Raw genomic sequence first — 22,550 nt, forward strand, 5'->3', positions numbered from 1 at the left:
CTACCTCAACCAAAAACAGCTCCCCTTGTTGGAGGCCACCTACTCCCTTAGGATCAAGCAGAAATTACTATTGCTAAGACTGCTTGATTTTCCGTCTCTGAACTTCATCTCAAAGTGGAAGGGAGAAGGTCAAAGGGGGGACCAGAAATGTTGCTCATGTCATCAGGCAGACGAAACATTACAGCACGTCATTTGCATTTTCCCCTTTTTTTTACAACGCCAGTGGAGAACCCTGCTGAAGAAAGAATGTAATTAGGTCTTGCAGATCAGCAGCAATTGAGTTCTTGGACCTTAATGCTTAGTATCCGAATGGTACAAATTTTAGTAATTTTTAGAACTCGTGTCAGGTGAGGGTTTATTCTTAGATGGGGGTTAAGGAAGATGGATCATAGATGTTTTGGAAAGAAGCTGGGTACTTTGCCCAAGTCATGGCAGGCTGCTCGGGTTGAATTATGTTAATTGGTTCCCTATCCCTCCATGTTGGATAGTCACCCCAGAGTTCTCGGATATGTACTATGACCAAACATCAGCACTGTGGCACTTTTGTGTAATTTTGCACATGGCATATGGTGATTGTTAATCTTATAACAGTATGGTAGCATCAGGGCACGTTGCCTTTGTACCTCATACAGGCTCATGACAAATTATGACTGGGCGCCTGTACTACTGCACTTTACTTGTTATTTTGCCTGCAACTGTATTGTGAAATGATTATTTGTAAAATGCTTATCCTTTTTTATCCTATTTTGTGATTTTAACTGAGTATTTTTTATTGTGTTTATGGTTTTCAGTGACTAATAAACGAATACTACACACACTGAAGGGATATGGGAGGCAACACCAGCTACTTTATGCTGTTGGTGAGGGTAGATGTGTGCTGTGGCATTGCCAGTGCTCTGAAGCCCTGCTGCTCCTGCAAAGCCCCCTTTTTTCTGCTCTCCGTAGGATCACCTGGTGCAAATGATTCCAAAGTTGGAAGGTCTGATTTCAACTTTTACTCACGGCACAATCAGACCCTATATGCAAATTCTTACTGAGCAAGGGCCACTTTTAACTTTAGAGCTCCTGTGTGAACCCCTGAAAAATATCATAATGTATGGGAAGTGGCAATTTAAACACGACTTTGCCAGCCAAAGACAAACAACATTTAAAGATGTTCACCAATTATTGGTGGTCATCAGTTTGATGTTTTGGCAAGCCTTGAGAGTAAACAAGGTTCATCACACTCAAAGCATTTTTACCACTTCCTAGTGATGAGATTCAAAAAGGACCACATGCTTGTGGCACAGTACAGGATTTTAAAAGCGCTGACATATGAAATCAACCTGGCTTTATCAAGCAGAAAAAGCCTCAATAATGCACATTTGTGATGTAGGTAGTGCTTGTGGCAGACGAACCATAGTCTTTGTGGCTTTCCGGAAACCCAGATGGGATATCAGTCACGCTGATGGTTGGTAGGAAAGAATTTCATGTGTGCCGGTTGGATGAAATAGCTTGTCTGTCCCTGAAGATTCCGTGAATTGATGGCATTATGAGCAACCTGGCCATTGAAGATCTGAATATGTGTGATGGTTGCTAATGGTTACATTTGTCAATCTAGAAAAATAGATTAGTACAGCATATGCTGGATATCAGACAAAGCGTCTAAGTGCAATACTCAGGCCAAAGGTTGCCAATCTGGTGAAGGCAGTACAGGATATATTTATTTGCGCAAGTAATGATTAGATGTACCACAGTTTTCTCTGTGCTAAAATGTTTAATCAAAAGTTTTGAAGACCGAAATATAGATGTTTCCCATAATTTAGCATTCATAGGAATGGTGTTGTTGTACGGTGACAAAATCACATCGGGGGAACATTTGACAGTAAGTCAAATTCTAAATAGAGACACAAACAACTGCATTGATTTGAGGACCGTCTGGCAAACATAATTGAATAATGAAGCCTAGAATTTAAACATGATTGATTGAATTAACTTTTAAAACATTAACATTCACCAACAAAGGCATCTTGGAAGTATATTATATTCTACAAACAGGAAATGATAGGGATGAAGAACTTTAAGAAGGCATTAACAGAAAAGTAAAATTTCAGACCATCTTAAAGACAAAGTGAGAAGTCATGATTATGAGATCGATTGGCAGGGAGTTCCATAGTTGAGGTCTGCATATGGCTAGTGGCCTAGTCTACATTTCCTAACTCGGTATAGAGAAGAGGGTGACATCTTCAGAACGAGGTAACTTTAAGTATAGGTTTAAATTTGAACCTAAAGACTGTAAAATACCTAAAAGAGGAATGAGGCATGATGGATGAGAAATAAAGCATAAGTGATGATGAAAGGGGACTTAGGCTTGATGGATGAAGCATGATGGATGAAGGAAGATGGCTGAAAGGTTATTGGGATACTATATGACGGCTGATGGTTGAGGAATTATGGATGATGGTGGAGGAGGTCCTAAAATGGATGTTGCACAGAAAGGGACTCACCTTCCTACAGTATATAGAAACCTAGACTAGAGCCCAAGGCTTTGCATAGTAAAAAAAAAAGAAACTGGATGAAGCGGGTTAAACATTCTTTGTGTATCTCCATTTTCTCTTGTTCTTCTTTAAAGGCCATATCCGTCTTTATGCTAATAATCTCTAAGGCGTCAGAATGACAGATGTACAGCTCCATATCATAGCATGCATTACTTTCCTTATCTTTGTCTCTTATCTTACTCACTTATCCTTTTCAGCCACTGCATATTCCTCTCCACATTGTGCTGCAGTTAACTCTTGTATATGTTTCCCCATCCTACAAATCGTGTTATTTCTTTCCTCCCACTTGAAAATTCATCATCGTTAATGTATTTTCCCACCTTGATCATCACTGGCCCAGTTACTCCTCCTCCTGTATTTCCTAAATACAAATATACTTTTACTGAGGTTGAAAAGAACTGGCTCACAGATCAACCACCTGGCATGGAAAGCATTTAAGAAGAAAAATCTTCTGATGTCAGTGAAGTCATGGGCAGTGTTTGTTCAGCCATTTCATGACCCAATTTCACGATCTACCTAAATTATTACTGAGAATTGTTAGGGAGCAAGAAGACATAGCAGTCAAACTAATGGTGCAAATGTAGCTCACAGCTCATTAGGGTCACATTAGTGTTAGCCTGTCTATGAGAAAAATCTTCAAACTGGAATATTTGTTGCTGTAGGATTCTTTTAGGAATGGGGTCTCTAGTTGGCAATGGTCTGCACCCTGTCCAACTAGGGCCCCTCACTCTAGTCAGGGTAAGTGAGCCACACAGCTAAGATAATTCCTGCTAGGCTCAAGCAGGCAGGCTTATCTCAGAGGCAACATATAAAGTATTTATGTACACACACTTTATTTAACACAATGAAAACACCACAAAAGAACTTGGCAAGTTAGGACTCAGGCATTGACAGGTGAAGTCTTTAATGGCCCTGAGACTTATTAACAGGAGGCATGCACAGTTCAAGCCCTTAGAGAACCTTTGGAAGCAGGATTTAGAAAGCCAAGTCCAGTCCTTTCACTCCCAAAACAGAAGCAGCAGGCCAGTACAAAAAAGCAACAGGCAGAGTGGCAGTCCCTCCCACAGCATTCCTTTCATCTTCCTGGCAGAATTTCCTCAGTCCAGAAGGATTCTAACTATGTGGTGTCAGAGGTCCGCTACTTATACCGATTTCTGTCTTTGAAAAAGGCAAATGTCAAAGAGAAATCTTTGTAGTGTGCAAGACCCTGCCTTTTCCTGCTCTGGTCCCAAAAACACTCCAAGGGGGTGGGGGACTGCTTTGTGTGAGGACAAGCACAGCCCTATTCAGGTGTACGTGCCAGCTCCTCCCACAACTCTAGCTCAGGAAGACCATCAGCATTGTGATGGGCCTTCATGATATGTAGGGCACGCCTCTGCTCCCTTTTGTGTCTCTGTCTAGAGTGAATGCACAAACATCCCAACCGTCATCCTAACGCAGCCTTGTAATCAGGAGCCAGGCAGAGACGCAAGAAAATGCCTGCTTTCTAAAAGTGGCATTTTCAAACTTCCAATTCAAACACCAATGTCACCAAAAAATGTATTTTTAATTGAGAGTTCAGAGACCTCAAACTCCAATCTTTATCTGCTCCTAATGGGAAATTACACTTAAAAGATATTTCAAGGCAGCCCCCATGCTACTCTATGGAAGTGATAGGCCTTGCAATAGTGAAAACGAATTTAGCACTATTTCACTGACAAGACATGTGAAAAACACCAGTACATGTTCTACCTTTTAAAGACACTGCACCTTACTCATGGGGCTGCCTCCGGTCTACGTTAGGGGTGACTTACATGTAGTAAAAGGGAAGATTTGGGCCTGGCAAGTGGGTACACTTGCCAAGTCGAAATCACAGTTTAAAACTGCAGACCCCGACACTGCACTGGCTGGTCTGAAACATGTTTACAGGGATTCTCATGTGGGTGGCACAATCAGTGCTGCAGGCCTACTAGTAGCATTTGATTTGCAGGCCCAAGGCACACAGTGCACTTTACTAGGGACTTACTAGTAAGTCAAATATGCCAATCATGGATAAACCAATCACCAATACAATTTAGACAGGAAGCATTTGCATTCTAACACTGGTCAGAAGTGACAAAGTGTCCAGACTCATAAAGCCAGCAAAAATGAAATGCAGTACACAATCAAAAACAGGAGGTCGGGGGCACAAAGTTTGGGGATAACCCTGCAAAAAGGCCATTTCCAACAGATTCAGTCTATTTTGAACTGGTAAACTTGTGGGATGACAAAGCCTTGCATTTCAGGAAAGCTGTTTACCCCCAGATTGAGTTAGTGGATATACACAGACAAAGATTGGGTTGTTTTGGGTAACCCATTCCTTACTGTCCAGGTACTTTGAGATAGCTTGTTCAGAGTTTGGCTTCTCTAGACCACGTGAACCAGCTTGAGGACTTGGGATTGATGTCAAGTGCTGGCTAGGGTGGTGAAGCATCAATGGCAATTGTCACTCAAATGCCCTTGTTTTCTTGCAGTACCACCAGTATCTAAATGGATTGAGCCACAGCACTTTGATTTAATGTCCTTGTGTTTACAAGCACAACCCTCGATATTGGTGCCTGCATCCACAAATTGTAGGTCTTGTGATAACGGGAAGGATCAATTAGACCCATTATTGTTGAGTATACTACTGTATCCAGCAAACTGAGCTAGCATCGACAGTCCTTTGGGACACAGGAGCTGGTGGTAGAATTGGCTAATCCCTCTAATGTGAGAAGCTCTGCCTGTAACAAAACGTTCTGCATCTAGGGTACCAGGAGCTGGAGAGGTGCCAATCTGGAAATAACTGGGCAGGTTCTACTGTTTTTAGCTTGACATTCAGTCGATCCAGGAAAGAGTCTGAATAATAAATGGCCATAAACTAGGATATCTGGGACAAAGAACAGTCTGTGTCAACTCAAGATCCAGCTCTTACTGATCCAGTGGATCATAGGTGTTAAACCTGTCTACCGTGTACTTCACTGTCCCAGAAAGTTGGAGAGCCTAAGTGAACTCTGAAGTGATGGAGTCTGAATGAGATAGAATGGTACCTTGGAAAGGGCCTAAAACCGGTAACTGTACCAGAGACGGAGATGTGAGTTGCTGTTATTTAAAATTCGAAGTGTGAGTGAGGAGGACTGTGTCATGCAGTCTTTTGACTGATGCTTCTCTTGTATTGGAGTGACCTCTCTGCAAGAATTCGTCTGATGGCCGACCAGAGATGTGTACTAAGCTGGGGCTACTGTGTTTCTCAATGTCTGTTTTCTTATTGGGCCTTTTGTTTATTGGAGATGTAAGAGGATGCCGAGTCACTGGGGGAGGCAAGGCCTCTTTAAGCTTTCTCTTGCTTCTGGAATACAGATTATTCTCCTTCCTTGTAGCATCCTTTACCAAACAGGGCTTAACATCAACTGCAAAGGAGGAGGTGCCCGGCGTTGCAAAGGCCTTGTAAGGCTTGGATTGCAACAAAGGCTATCCTTAGGAGCAGCTAGGCTTTATTCCTCGATTAAGCTTTTGTATGTGACTGAAACGGACTGAATCCTGATCCACCTACTCACATCTATGGAGATAGATATGCTTGACCTCTTGAGGAAGCAAGTTAAACACCATTCCCAGAAGAAAAGAATAAGACCCTGATGGGGCTTGGGTCTTGACCTGACACGTCACTAGACTTTCGAAAGAGTCACTGACTACTGGGCATTTGCCACCCTTTTTATAGGAGTTGACATTCAGACCCATGGATATATCACCAGGTACTTTAACTCTCCCAAGTCTAGTCTCCTCATTTGTATTTGGCAAATGTGGATGACTTTCAAGCAGGAGAAGGAGGGCACTTGAAGGGGTGCTTCATCAACAGAAAGGATGCTCAGTTTCATGCTTGGTTTCTAAGCACTCTTCCTCCTGCCTCCTCTTAATGATAACATCCCATGTCACTTATGGAAAAGGGTTGCCAGTCTTTTCAGAAGCACGCCCTTCTGATAAGAGCACACATGAAGCAGGCATGCAACGGATGACCATTCCCAGGCACAAAGTGCAGATATTGCTTTGTCAAGTGCAGCAAACACCTGGTTACATGAAGTGCATGGCTTAAAACCGAATCATTATGGGGAAAAAAGAGAGAGAGAAGAACTCCAAGGCTGGGGCCCACGAAAAAGGAAGTCACGTCTCAGGAGTAAAGCAGGTTTTCATCCGGATTGATGACGGGGAAAAATAATCTGGTGAAGATTAGTACTTTTATTTGATAAAGGAATGTGCCTATATCATGCCAACAACGTTTCCGAGGGCCATGTGTGATGTGCTTCTCAAGCCGGGTTTTTGCCTTTGAAGACTAGGACTTGTAGTTCTGTTTTATAATAGAATAAACAATACTGCAAGTCTCAGAGTTAAAGGAAAAACCTAGACTGAAACACATGGACCTGGGAAATTGTAGGATTAAGTCTGGCTGCTCCTCACAGATTTCATGTTTGCATTAACTCGTACTGCTCCCGCTCCTCCTTCTAGTAACTCACCCCACAACGACAGCACAAGTCATACCTGATGAAATTCGTGTGTATTCAGTTAGTCCACCATGCCCTTCGGCCCTTCTGTTTGTCACTAAATTCAGAATCTTGCTTAACCTTTCAAGGGAGTGAAGGAGTTAACACACTAGAAAATCGCCCAGAGAGGAAAATAAACTGAGGAAAATCGTTTATTTACCCAAGAAGCCACAAAGAATTGTTAATTGTGTCTCCAGCGCCCACACATTACCCTTGGACGATATTTTTTCAAAGGATTCATCACACTGGTAGCAGCATTGATGCATGAAAGCCACACGTTCACAGCCTTTCACGACACATATTTGGCTTCCCCTCGGAAATATGTTTTAATTTCTCGTTGAACCTCATTCAAGTCTGCAAAGTTGGCCGGGAGCATTTCCCCATGCACAAATCATGGCTGTCTTAGACTTGACCATGAAATGCAATGTACATCGCTTTAGGGAGCTATTTTCAAATAGTATGGCATTCAGTCCACCTCATGTTTCTCGAAAGGAAAAAGAGAACATATACATGGAAAAGAGTCGTTAAGTAGTTGAGGTAAAACTTCAAACACTTTAAAGTAGTCCAGCTCAAAGGGAGGCACCTACAATCTTTCCATTCACATTAGCCAGAAAAATGAAGCCTAGAAGCCGAATTAACAGAATTGCAGCCATTTTTGCCATTAAACTGTATTCCCGTACATGGTCAAAACCACCAGTGTGTCCTGAGAATTGTGCATTTTATACAGTTAAAAACTGAACTTTTGCCATTCTTCAGATCGTAAAGCACATTCCACACGGTGTTCATAACGTCTATGTTTTACAAAGTAACACAAAGGGTTTAAGGCTGATCAATAATTTTGAATTATCACGTGCAAGCAGAAGGTAGAAACAGGTCACTTGGAAGGGCAAATGACAGATCCTTTGAGAGGGTGAAACAGGAAATAGAGGTGAACGCGATGGCTTGGAATGTAAAATGAAAGTTATTTAAATTTCTCTTATTGTGAAATCTATTTAACGGCTGTTTAACTGCTTTAACTACAAACGAATGCACAGACTTTTGTTTACAATAGATTTAATCTCTGTTGCAGCACTTAACTCACTGCTTTTTACAGTCGTCGTTTTTATTCGAACATTAAAAGTCTGGCAATGAAAAAAGGGGGTTTTAAATGCATAAAATGTTTCACACAGGCCCCAAAGGACCTCACTTTTATATGGTTGGAACCATGTGCAGAACGTTCTATGTCTGTTATTCCTAGTAGGCTGGAAGGTCTAAGCCACATACACATGTGGCCTCCACCTGAGGATTTGGAGGGAAGCACAGTCATTTTCATAGCTGCAGATGGAAAGTATACAATGCACCGATTCATTATCTGAATAGTAGATATCAAGCAATCTTTAACTGCAGCCAAATAATACCACCATATGCCCTATTCCTGATGAGTTTGATAACTGTGCAAGCACAGCCTAAGCGGGGGTAACTGCCTGTCTGTTGGTTCTAAAACAACCGGGGATGGCACATTGTGTCAAGCAATTGTGCGCTTGGGTGTCAGAAACCGATTACATCCCACTCAAAACCATTTCTGTAACAATTTTCTGAACTGACGAGTCTTCTGTTCCACCCACTGTCTGATTACACTCAGATGAAAGCGGCACTTCTAGAACAATACTCAAAACTCGTGCCTTGGTTTCATGCATGGTGTATAAGCAAGACTTCATGATGGCGCCTGCTGATGCTTATGTGATTTGTAAAAAGATCAGTATATAAATTCTAAATGGATTTTTTTGGGGGTGGTGAAGGAAAATAGTTAGAAGAAATATGCAAGTTTAGTCAAAGTAGTGAGGGCCTGATAATCTAACCTTTTAAGATCAGTGCCTAATTTGGGTATCGTTCTAGGATAAAGCAAGCCATGGAATTCATGCACATTATAGGAAACCTAAATTATGAAGTATGAATATGATTTGGGAGAGTTCTACATTGTTGCTAGAAACATTAGGATAGACTAGTAAGAGTCCTTTTCTTGGTTTAGAATTTGGGCGCAGGAAGTCACATTCAATTTACTTTTTGGGGCTTTGTGCTTTACACTTTTCAATTACTTGCAGTTTTTCTTGTAAAGGCAAGAATGCATTGGGTGGACAGCACAATTTAAATCCCTGCTTCTCCACAGAGTTCCGAGTTCCAATGATTGTCTAAATTGAAGGCCGAAGAGTCGTGTTTTAAGCACTGCAGTTTTTTAATCTTTCTTTAAAGATTTTGAGCACATTTTGCACACACATTTGTGTATAGGAGTGAGTGAGCAGTTCTCTGCTGGACCAAATCATTGCAAGAAATACCATTGCAGCACCACGTTTATCCTATGTTTGATATATTAAAGAGGCTGAATTAATTTGTGTAATTCTTAACTTGGGATAAAACCGAACACAAGAGAAAAAATAATCTGGCGGTGTAGAATTCTTTACAAAAGTGTTCAGCACAAATTGTACTTACCAAAAAGAGGGGCTGAACCCTGCCACTAGTAACAGACAGTACAAAGTCACGATTAGAGTCAATTACTAAAACAAACCTACAGACAGGACAGGTAAATGGGGATTGAAGAAGGAAAATGGGGAAAGAAAAAAACTGCCTAAACTTGAATTGAATCTAGTCATTACTATACCTGAGTAGCAGTAAAAACGCTATCATTGCAGCACGATCTTAAAATAATAAACCATTATATAAACAAGAGACCAATAAGACCTGCATGAGTATGGAGGTGACTGGGGAAGAAGTGCTTAAGTAGCAGATATTAAGAACAGTGTGGGGAGTGGTTGTCTAGCTTCAGAGAAATCACTTATGGGTCTAAAATTCAGCAAATCATGGGATTCTTACTAGCAACAATTCACAATACACATGTTTCCAACTTTTAAAATGGTCTGCGTAGGGCCATCTTTATGGTAAATCACCAGCAGAACAGCGTGTGCAACAGTTCCATTTTGTGTGAGGATCCTAGCGTAATGTATGGATTTGTACTTTGAAAATCATTTACTAATTTGTTGATGGCAAACAAAGAAACGAATTCACAATCTTGCCCTCGGAAATTTTGATAATTTAGAAGGTCGCAGACAACTCCTTAATCCTCATTAATCCCGCCTACCAAGCACCATTTTAACAGCCTTTCCTATTGAAGTGAACACAAAGATGAGATACTGCTTGTTTTTTTCTATACTTTAACACAGTTGTAGAACATCAGTTATCTTCTAACATCAGATTTGTTTCGCTCCCACAGCTTGAGAATTATATTCAAGATAATATGAAAAAAGAAATGGTAGAGATGCAGCATTATGCAGTGCAAAACCAGACAGCTGTGATGATTGAGATCGGCACCAACCTTCTGAATCAAACAGCCGAGCAAACGCGCAAGTTGACGGATGTTGAAGCACAGGTAAGCAAATACATTTTCTTTTAGTATAATAGAACCCTGTTCACGTGAAATATCACAACAGCGCTACTAGATCGAATTACTAAAGAACACATTAATCGAATGGTTGATTGATATATATCTGCAAATAAAACAACAATGTGGATAAATGATGTATGGAAAATATGAGCAAGTAGGTCCTGAACAATAGCTCTTCATGCATGAGACCACACCTCTAATCAAGTGTAGAATCCCTACCCCTTTTATCATGTAGGTAAAAAGTTCATGTGAAACAACAGACAGGTACAGTTCAGAGCTTTGATTTTTCAATGTTTTAACTGTATTGTTTTTCTAGTTAAATATACAGACATGGCAAAGCACACCATCCCCCACCTTGATCTCCCTCCCCCATGGATTGGAAGGACAGGTTGGATTAGTGGTGGCTTTTGTTGTCCCTCACAATATTTCCTTTCACTTGCCCAATTGGTGGGCCAGCCTCAAAAGGCCCCGAATATTTTAAGCACATTCTTGTTTAATACTGCATTTTTCATACAGCTGTAATAACTTAGGCTGAAACTGATAATTGGTTTCTGCAAAGTCAAGTCCCACCAAATACGTCTCCTAATTAACAAGCAGATAATTACATTTTCACTGGTACACTTTCTATATTCTCTTTCCTAACACAAATCTGCACATATACTTCTCACAATACAAATCTTGTTTTAACCTTAACACGTGATTCTTGAAAGACCCAACTAAGGACACATATTTTCCAAACTGAACACGAAGTGGGGAGCTGCATCAAGAGGTCTATTTGGATAATATCATAGCAAACCGTTAGCTTATGTAAAAGCATATAAAGACCGGGAATCTAAGAAACCAAGTTAAAGTAGTACAGGTGAAAAAAATTTCAGTGTAAGAAACCATCATTTAATAAGGTGGAGTTCCTGGTAAGCCAGACAGTAAACACAGAGGTGGATCTTTGTATACTGCAACATATGGAGGAGCACAATGTATAGAATGTAATAAGCTTAGCACTCGAAGTAGAACACTGGGATCTGGTCAGCCAATCAGAATGCTCCCTTTGGTAGTTTTAATTAACATTATGGGCACCAAAGGAAGTATTCTGCGGCAGGACAGCTCCCAATGTCCACAATGTGGGCAAATGTGGAATGCTGTGGTGGCATGAGCAGCCCTTCACGTAAATGTCTGTGTGATAAAACCAGCTTTATCCTCCCATGGCTGTCAATCCGCTTTTTATGGGCGAGCGCAAAGTGCTCCATCCATTCTGTAATCTCTCTTTGGGCTTGAAACCACACCCATGCTACGTCAGTCACTTACATTGGTTTGTGCGCGCGCTTGCCTTTTAAAATCCGATTGCTTTCATTTGTGAAAGGCCTGCATACGTCATGGCTTTTTCGGTGCTCACCTACACAGCACCGGTAAGGTACTAAAAACATACGAGGCTGGATGTTTTCAGCCTGGGGTCTGGACTACTTTATCTGTTTATTTTCCACACAGCGCGATCACGCTGCATTTTACATAGCGCGATCGCGCTGCATGTTTTTTTTGCTTTACAATGCTAATAGCACTAACTCGAACAAATGAGAGACCCATTGCATTGAAAATGCTTGTTCTAAAAGAGCTGCCTGTACACAGATTGCTTTCTGAGCTCCTCCTCATGCTGTTGGATGAAGGAAAGCCCAATCAGCCAGATGCAAGTACAAAAACGTAAACAAACGATTTTTACTTCAGTTTAGCGTATTGGGCTTCCCTTCATCAAAAGCAAGGGAAGGATCCCAGAATGCAATCTGTTCGCCAAGAGCTCGATTCAAAGAGACACAGTGAGCCCTGTGAGGATGGAGGCCATTAGCTGAGAGTCTAGTTATACTGCACGCATTGGAGGTAATTTTATTGGGGTGAGTGGGAGATAATAATCTTAGGGCCAATTACTACAGGGAGGATAATTAACAGCTATTTTTGACCACAGGGGGGTGCAATAACAATTATTTAGCAACCAGGGTGATCAAAGTGGTCACTACATAGCTTGCAATGCTGTGTGTCAACAATCTAAGAAGATTAAAAAAACCTTGTAGGGCATATCATTTAAATTAATTTCTGCACACCCCTGCATTCCCATGTCTTTGGAATTTCTGAATCCGTACGGATGCCTTATTCACTAAATATGCATTTTAAGAGTTTCCTAAGTTTAAGAACAATACCAAAAATAAGAGCAAGGAGTGAAGTGATCCCACTTGCCATGATGTCTTGTTAATAAAGGAAATGGGTGCTTTCTTAGTGAAGAGCAGATTGGATCAGTGCAACAGCCTGCCGGCTACCAGTCTAACAGGAGGCCGACTCGGATACTGTATAATTTATTTATATTTTTTTATTTACACAAAAAGTATTGCATAGATTAAAAATACAGTCATCCATTCATGGCCCCTGCATGTGATATATTATTGCATTGTATTTATGTTGTGCTATACTCTAGCCAGGTCTACATTCAGAGTGCGTAGAATCCAACAGCCATGCAGAATTAAAAAATGAAGAAAATATGTAAGAAAACCGAAACAATGGACTACAGTCAGTGACCAGAGCCTAAATTCTAGGTAGTCCCGAACATTTTCTGTATCGGATTTTGAAGCAAGTAATGTGAAGTAGCGCTGAACCTTCAAGAGAAAAACTGAACTATATTTTCCTTGGAAACTAAGTATACATTTCAAGCGAGGAAGCCAAAGCCTCCAAAATACTTCAGGAGAAAGGGTATAGGGAATTGGTATATATTGCCTAAATTATTTCTACTGTAAGTTGTGTTCATTGTTACATTTTATTTTTTCATATTAATGTATTTGATATTTCAGACATTGCAATGATGTATACAGAGCCCCTTCACGAGCACATAGGGCAAATTTATACTGAATGCCACAGCTCCATACCCCCTTAGGAATCCGAGTTTAAGACCAATGGCCTATATGATGGGCCTCTTGCATGAAAGTGTCTCCAGGAACCTGTGAATATTTTCCTTAAAGACATTAAGTGCGCGTGAGACACGAATTTACAGCTCATTGCAGTAAAGTAGCAGTTTAGACTAAACCACCATCCACCACCCTTTCTTCCCACAACACCAGAACCAGAAAGGGAGGGGTAATAAGGGTAATTATTTCCCAGGTCTCGGGCTTTTTTCAAGATCCTACACTTGTGCTGTAATATTTATGATTTTAAAGCAAATATGCCATATTTATAGATAACGAGACAGCTATCACATTTAATACCAACACACAGCACCAGATGCAGGACATGCTATGATTTCTCTTTCACTGCAAACCTTTTTCCTAAAACTTTGAAAACCAGTCTTAGTCCTGTGAAAGTAGCTCCAGTAAACAATTCTGATATTCCAGCACACCAACCCAGTTAGGTCATTGAAAGATATGGTTATCTATAACTGCTGCTATAGCTTAGTTGAACTCAATGCCAAGCAGCAAAGAAGACAGTAAAAATCCATTACATTGGGCAACTGCATTTTACTACTCAACCATTCTGGCAGAATCGCATTTATTGTGAATGCACATGGGTGCCACTGGATGTGCGTGCACCACTTGTAGTAATGGAAGGGGCTGGAAGAAATTGCAAAACACCATCAGTGAGGGGTGGTGCAGCTTGTAATATGCCAATTCTCAGTAATTCTGAATTGCACTGATATCATACTTAATCTTAAATAGGGGTTGCAAGCACCTAGAAAACGTCTATCACTGAAATTGCCCTGTCCACATGAGAGCAGGTGAGGTCATAGGAGTTGAGATTTAGGACACACAAGGTAAGGTTTGTTAGATGATGCTAAACTACAATGTTCAAAAGTGGCGAATGGAAAAAAGACAAATAATTTGGATATTTTTAATGATGAAAACTTGATACCTGCTTGGCTGAGTTATTAAGAAATTATATGTTTGCAACGTTCCAGCTGAAATGGCTACATTTAGGAAATCTTACTGGGCAGAAGTTGTACTTGTCGGGAGATGGATTACCGTTTTGACCCCCCTTAACAAAAAGAAAACGTTTTTAGCCATTGTTCTGACTTAGCATAAGTAAAAACACACTTCAGCTAAGGTTCTCACAACACAATATCCAAAGGAGTGTTCATCACAATGCATAGTAAATTTGAAAAGGTTTAGTCTAAATGTTCAGCTACAGTAAATACCACACTACAGGGAGTGCAGAATTATTAGGCAAGTTGTATTTTTGAGGATTAATTTTATTATTGAACAACAACCATGTTCTCAATGAACCCAAAAAACTCATTAATATCAAAGCTGAATATTTTTGGAAGTAGTTTTTAGTTTGTTTTTAGTTTTAGCTATGTTAGGGGGATATCTGTGTGTGCAGGTGACTATTACTGTGCATAATTATTAGGCAACTTAACAAAAAAAAATATATACCCATTTCAATTATTTATTATTACCAGTGAAACCAATATAACATCTCAACATTCACAAATATACATTTCTGACATTCAAAAACAAAACAAAAACAAATCAGTGACCAATATAGCCACCTTTCTTTGCAAGGACACTCAAAAGCCTGCCATCCATGGATTCTGTCAGTGTTTTGATCTGTTCACCATCAACATTGCGTGCAGCAGCAACCACAGCCTCCCAGACACTGTTCAGAGAGGTGTACTGTTTTCCCTCCTTGTAAATCTCACATTTGATGATGGACCACAGGTTCTCAATGGGGTTCAGATCAGGTGAACAAGGAGGCCATGTCATTAGATTTCCTTCTTTTATACCCTTTCTTGCCAGCCACGCTGTGGAGTACTTGGACGTGTGTGATGGAGCATTGTCCTGCATGAAAATCATGTTTTTCTTGAAGGATGCAGACTTCTTCCTGTACCACTGCTTGAAGAAGGTGTCTTCCAGGAACTGGCAGTAGGACTGGGAGTTGAGCTTGACTCCATCCTCAACCCGAAAAGGCCCCACAAGCTCATCTTTGATGATACCAGCCCAAACCAGTACTCCACCTCCACCTTGCTGGCGTCTGAGTCGGACTGGAGCTCTCTGCCCTTTACCAATCCAGCCACGGGCCCATCCATCTGGCCCATCAAGACTCACTCTCATTTCATCAGTCCATAAAAATTTAGAAAAATCAGTCTTGAGATATTTCTTGGCCCAGTCTTGACGTTTCAGCTTGTGTGTCTTGTTCAGTGGTGGTCGTCTTTCAGCCTTTCTTACCTTGGCCATGTCTCTGAGTATTGCACACCTTGTGCTTTTGGGCACTCCAGTGATGTTGCAGCTCTGAAATATGGCCAAACTGGTGGCAAGTGGCATCGTGGCAGCTGCACGCTTGACTTTTCTCAGTTCATGGGCAGTTATTTTGCGCCTTGGTTTTTCCACACGCTTCTTGCGACCCTGTTGACTATTTTGAATGAAACGCTTGATTGTTCGATGATCACGCTTCAGAAGCTTTGCAATTTTAAGAGTGCTGCATCCCTCTGCAAGATATCTCACTATTTTTTACTTTTCTGAGCCTGTCAAGTCCTTCTTTTGACCCATTTTGCCAAAGGAAAGGAAGTTGCCTAATAATTATGCACACCTGATATAGGGTGTTGATGTCATTAGACCACACCCCTTCTCATTACAGAGATGCACATCACCTAATATACTTAATTGGTAGTAGGCTTTCGAGCCTATACAGCTTGGAGTAAGACAACATGCATAAAGAGGATGATGTGGTCAAAATACTCATTTGCCTAATAATTCTGCACTCCCTGTAGATTCTTATTTAAAAAAATACAAATTCGCATTAGACAGTCCAAGGAACTTGAAACCCTTTCATACAACCTCTTGAGTCCTTGTTCCAGGAAACCATTGATAATGCCAGAGATATAGAATTACTGTGCCAAGGACACTTACTGCATTCTTGGCAGCGACTGCCAATTACATTTAGGTGTGAAATCACATCCTGAATGACCATTTAACATGTAGGAAGTGAGTAATCAATTCTTCCTGTCAACAGCAGCCAACATCTGACCTCAAAACAAGCTCAAAAGCAGCATTAGCACAATAGGAAGCAGTATTGCCCAAAGCGCATTAGTCATCACAACACCGAAACAGTAATTTTCTTATGATTACACAATTTTTGTATTCTACTTAAATCTGATTCAATTTATTCATAAATTGTTAGTGATCGGATGACACTCGCTGAAAGGGCATTCAAGTAATTTGCAAGTAGCACAATGGCATAAAAGGGTTTGACTGTAAAATCTTATATAACACACAGTGACAAAGCCAGTAATTTCTTATGCTGAAACGCATGCGTGTGTTGAGTTTGAGTGTGGTTTGCATGTATGGATAAGTACTAATGCTCAGCGGCAGTCACCGCAAATCTCAAGGGGAAGGGTGGGCTGGGGGGAGGTGGGGAAAAATAAAACTATATATATATTAAAAAATAAACACCTTCAGTGTGCCGCCAGCCGCCTCGCGCTCCTCTTCTAAGGCTCCCTAGCAATCCTGGTGCTGCTAAACCTAGCATGAAAGCAGCATCAGGGTTGGTCTGAGTGGCTTGGACTGCAGCTCAGACATAACCCTGGGGCCTGTGCAGTTTCTCTAGCCCGGCGGTTCAACACAGCCTGGTTGGACAAACCTAAGTGCGCCTGTGTTTCTGGCCAACCTGAGACAGCCGACCAAACACACATGCGCACTTCGGTGCACTCTCTCCTCCTCCCTCTTCCCTCGCCCCCTCCTGTGGCCCAGCAACCCCCCGCCCCCGAACATGCTGCCGGCTGAGCCAGCGGATGAAAGATAAAATGATACTGAAATATTGTTTTATTTTTCAGCTTCTGGCTCTTAGCCAGTGGGCTATGCTCCTTCGCCACTGCGAAGGAACCACCCCTGCTTATGCTCGCACTTGTCAGTTTCCAGAGAGTAATGTTTTAAGAACCATATTTTCTCGACCCCCTGATGCCTTCTTGTGCAGGTACACTGCATTCTGACAAACTCCTTGAGAACGTGAGAAGCTAGGAGTACTTCCCAACTGAGCTGCTACACCTTTAATAGGATGGTATCCAGCTCTTAATTGGTTAACAGAAAAAAAAAAAAAAGAAAGTGCAGGTGCCCAAAGGTTTTCTTTAGAGCTCACTGCCAGTGCTGCTCAATGCAGCTGCCATAAACCAAGGCTGCCTCCTCTTGATTACAGGCAGGGTCGGACTGGGACAGAAAATAGGGCGGGCACCAACAAAGTGGCTCCTGATAGATAATTAGAGAGCTAAAAAAGTGACCAATGTTTGCAAATTGGGGCAGTTTTGAACTTGTAAAGATGCACTTGCAAGTGATTTGCAAAATATTGGAGACTGCATAGATTTGAGTTTGCAACATGTTTTATTATCAGGAAAATTAAGGTAAAAATTGGCCCAGCAGATCATAGTACAGGCCGACACACAGACAAACAAAGGGCTCACAAACTGACCTGTCAGACCAGCCCGTTTAGCACTGCCTAGTTGCCTTATCGGACAGTCTGACCCTGATTACTGCTAGTCTTTCTTCCACCCTATTCCCTCTGTATTGCTTTTTTCTGCATTTTTCCCTTCCTCATAGGTAAAGTCCAGTAATAAAAAATAAGTTATTGTTCACAACCATGGGTGCTACTGCAAAGTAAGCACGGCATGAGCACTTGTGTTCAAGCCACACTCCCCGTTGTCCCCCTTAGTCCTTGCCCCTCCTCCTATCCCAGTATCAAGGGGAAGAGTTGGGGATGGGGATGGGGCTGCGTCAATGTATAATTTTAAATGAAAATGCATTTTTTTTCCAATTACAGGCACGTTAGCAGTGCTCCTCAAGAACATTCATGTGAAAAAGCATGTCTAACACAAAATGCAGGGTGTTAGAGCACTCAAGTATGTGTAGGGGACCCATGAAAGCACGACTTAATTTGTAAAAACCATAAGTGTCAGCATCGTGGTCAGGAGGTCACTGCGACTTCCACAACCCACTGCCCCCGCCAGTACTGTAAATGACAGTACCAACACAACTACTATCCATCACACTCCTACAGGTGTGACAACTCAGACTGTTCCAGGCCATCAAAGCTATAAGAAAGGCTTGGGCGGCAGGTATTGGTCACTTTTAATATATTGAGTCAATAAACAACTGTTGCTGTGCTCACCTTGAAAGTAGACAAACAACGTCACCATATGGCAGACTGTCTTAAGTGTGTGTGTTTTGCCAATTAAGTGCCGATGCAAAGCACCAGAAACCATTCGGCTCAAATTAAGCAATGCATGAAAGTCCCACACTTTTAGCCAGTCCTACACTCCAGTGTGTCTTGCAGTTGGGCACTGAAATACCAGGCATTCTGTATTCCCTGTTCTTTGCCAGTTTTTTTTTCTTTTTTTCAGTGAGTCCGACATAGCTTCCATTTTCATAATTCAGTTTTAATATCACTAACCACAGTGTTGCCTGTAACCTGAGTGTGAGGCATAGGTAGGGATAAATCCACCTCTGGATTGTCATTGCACACAATAAGATTCGTGTCACTTCGTTGATTTGGGATTTAAGTGATAATTTGGAGTCTATAATCACTCCAAAGTTTGTCACTTCAATGAAGAGAAGTGCTATATGGCTGCTCCAATTCCTGGGACCAATAAGATGTGGGAGTGTAATTATGTGATGATCCACAAGTGAGTATTGCAGTTTCTGGGGAATTTAATTTGGGATGACTGTCTAGCATTCATTGTTCTATAATTAACAGGCATTCACCAATTTGACCGTAACAGCCAAGCGTTCTGACCTACTGTGCGGTGCAATTCGCATCCTCCTAGTACAGCCTCAGGATGTAGCCAAGTCTGATAATCCAGTCTTTGAAAGGCTCCACCTGGGAATGATTAATAAATACACATTCATGGGTTTCTGTGAGATGTTGCTGCATCAGTCAGCTGTTGTAAGTGAGCAGGGGGCTGTGCTGTGCCTTCTTACAGCAGCAGTCCTGCCTACAATTGAGGACAGCTGACAATAGTGATATTGACTAACCCAGGTAGCCCCACTCAGCAGAGCCGTCAGAATCATGCTGAAGAGGCCACCCAGTGACTGATGTCATATAGCCTCCAACCACAATCGAATATCAGCAAGAAGTATTCTGGTAGGTAATGCTTGAGTTGGTGAACTCGTTAAAATGGAAATCAACCTGACTGGTATGGCAAGTAAAACAAAGCTCATCAAATGTATTGATCTGCAGCATTTGATGTTCTACGCACTGCTAACCGAAGAATAGGGACTCAGCGGAATAAGTATAGTATTCACTGCAAACTCCTTAGCTTCGTGGTCCAAACCATAAGCATTACTTTAAAGGCAGAACAACAGCATCAGTATGAAAATCCTCAGTGAAGCTCATATGTATCTGCCATTGGTTAACATGTATGAGAGGGACCTGCCTTTGGCTCACAGATAATTTACAAAATGGCTCAACCTTCAGATAATTCACTGAGCCTTTGCTTGTCATCTCTCAAGCTATAAAGATGGAATTACTACGTAAACATATACAAATCATAACAGGGGAGAAACCCACCAGGTATTGCAGTGTGTGACATTAGAGCAAACCCAATAGTATCTGATGGCTCACAGAAAATAGGTATGGTGTTTCATGGATGCACAATGGTGGATGAGTAGGTGAATTCAACTATATAAATGAATTGATTCAACGTTTATTCAGTAACTAACTTGTCTATTTGTTTACTCCACGTTTCATTAACTCATTCTTTGCTATTAAGCAGCTCCGGAGGCCTTCTGTGGCATCTTGAGGCTGTACCCATTCGTAAATGCAACTGGCACCTGCTGTTGATGCTCAGCGCTAAGCCAGACTATAGAGTCTCTCAGTCGCTACTGGTCAATTTCTTTAGGCCTCTGTTGGCTGAAATAATATATCTCACGAAAGGATATACCTGAGAGGTCAGCTGCTAAGCTTCTTCAAAAGACTAGGCGCAGAGGAGTACCAGCCAGTCAGATGCAACCATCCGTGTATGTGCCTATCCATAATGTGGGGGCCCTAGCGAATCTGAAGCTTTACTCTGCTTACTCAGACCTTTTAGTCCTCTCTATCTATTCAAAAATTCTCTGACATGTTAGTCTTCATTTTCTTTAGCTTACTGGGAGTTTGTGCCCCTTCCGCAGGGTGCTGCGCCTGGTCCAGGCATGCGCATGTTGGAGAGATACTGCAGAGCGTTTTGTAGCCGAAAGGCCCCAAGCAGCCCAGAATGTTTTGGTAGATACACTGCTTTTTGTAACGTGGTGGTTATCCGTGAAAGTTAAGCTTTCTAATTACACACATTATAGCTGTGCGAATTTAATGCAAGCTCAAAATCTGATGACAGACGTGCATTGGCACTGGGGTAACATAGTTCCATTTGTCTTATGATACACGGCTCAACAACGGGCTGATACGCAGAAGCAATGTGTTGCTAGAAAACCACACACACAAACCGGGAGGGGGGAGGGTGTGTGTGTGTGTGTGTGTTTGTTTGTTTGTTCGTTTACAGGAAGCATACGCTATGCCTGCCCATGCTGTTGATGTTCCCTAAGGTATGTCTGTCTTGATGTTCGTGGACCTATAATTGCTGTCTGCATGTAAGGAGAATTTCAAGGCCCCTGCAAATGCTTTATCTGGTCTACACCTTTGCGGAAACTGTTATTTCTTTTAAAGAAACCTGTTTGGCTGCACTGCATAGACTGCATGTTTGGTAGTGAAGACTGATATATTCTTTAAACCATACAAAAGACAAAATAAAAGCTATTTTCAGTTGTACTGTTGTGATACCTATGTAGTGTGTTCCTACACTTTGAGAGACCCCAAGAGAATTCTCGGTGGACAGGAAAACATCAACCCTGTTATCAATGATTGCTAGTGTTGGTTGTTGTGTTGGCTATGGAAGATGTGCTTGTTGTGGGTGTGGATTGCAAGTATGCTGTAACCGTGGTGTAGAAGGCATGATCTAGTGGAGTAATAGAAGAAGAATGTGCAGAAAGTGACAAAACTAGAGCCATTGAGGCCGAAACTCTGTGGGAGAATCCCTGGTGAGGAAAAATCCTGCATAGGACTCAGTTAAAAAAAAGCAGTTTTATCACTTGGTTAACCAGATGTTGTATTGACTGGGTGGAGGTTATGATCAGACCTGGTTTCTTTATTTCTGTGTAGGTGTATGGCGGCGGATTAATTTTCTTAGGCCAGGCGATGGTGGGGTCATATTAATGTAATCAAATGGCCTGATATTATCAATGTCTGGTTGTGTTTGTTACCTGTCAAGCATATTCATTTTTTTTAAACGTACCCTTTTGATCCATTCCACATATTTAGCTCTGGCCTCTCAGAGCTCAATGTATCCTTAGCCAGACGTAATAACTGATTCAGGACTAGAACTAACTATACAAGTGAAAAATCTAAAATTGTAAATTTACTCCTGAAGTCTCACAATTGTTATATAATTTTAAGATGGATCACTCTGTTTACGGCCCACTAACCTCATGTGATGCTTTTAACAAAGATAGAAACACTACAGCATATATTGTCATTAACAGCTGCAGGGGTGGTGTGCGCTCTTGGAAAAAAACATTAAAAGCAACATATGTACATACACCAGCCAACAGAATCCATATATAAATTGTTTTTCAAAGCAATTTCTTGCACCTTTGATCACTTCCACATAAGTTGGTGATTTTAAATCAAAAATGGGATCATGAAAATATTGAGAAAGCCAAGGAAAACCTGTTTAGGTATTTGCAGTTTCTTCGATTGCACCTACTGAGTGTGCTCGTAACCTTGGTGCAGCGTTTAACTCTGGTATTAGTTTCCAGAAACAGACCTCATTGGTTTCCTGAACATGCCATTTTCAACTGTATGATATTAAGTATTAAGACAATGTGGTTGTTTCTTCGTTCTTCTGCTGTTAAACTTCTAATGCACAGTCTCGTCCTGTCACGTTTGGATTATTATTGTTCTCCTTATGTAGATTATCCACTGCATGCTTTAGATCCACTACAATCGAGACTTCACTCATCTGTTATGGTCACATTACACTTTATCTAGCCTGGCAATGTTGTTTATCCAATGCGTTTCATTTTCAAT

The 22,550-nt window shown here is 41.4% G+C and overlaps 2 protein-coding genes across 3 annotated transcripts in view; one reads left to right on the forward strand and one right to left on the reverse strand.

Annotated features, from left to right (window-relative positions):
* The window catches only part of MCPH1 (microcephalin 1), a 1,086,437-nt gene that overhangs the window by 431,540 nt on the left and 632,347 nt on the right, over positions 1-22,550 (reverse strand). The window lies entirely within an intron of this gene.
* ANGPT2 (angiopoietin 2) overlaps positions 1-22,550 on the forward strand; it is a 183,957-nt gene that overhangs the window by 82,864 nt on the left and 78,543 nt on the right. Inside the window, exon 2 of the mRNA XM_069235812.1 lies at positions 10,314-10,469. Coding sequence (XP_069091913.1) covers positions 10,314-10,469 — 156 coding nt within the window. The remainder of the gene's footprint in view (positions 1-10,313; positions 10,470-22,550) is intronic.

This window comes from Pleurodeles waltl, chromosome 5 (assembly GCF_031143425.1).
Source record: "Pleurodeles waltl isolate 20211129_DDA chromosome 5, aPleWal1.hap1.20221129, whole genome shotgun sequence".
NCBI lineage: Eukaryota > Metazoa > Chordata > Amphibia > Caudata > Salamandridae > Pleurodeles > Pleurodeles waltl.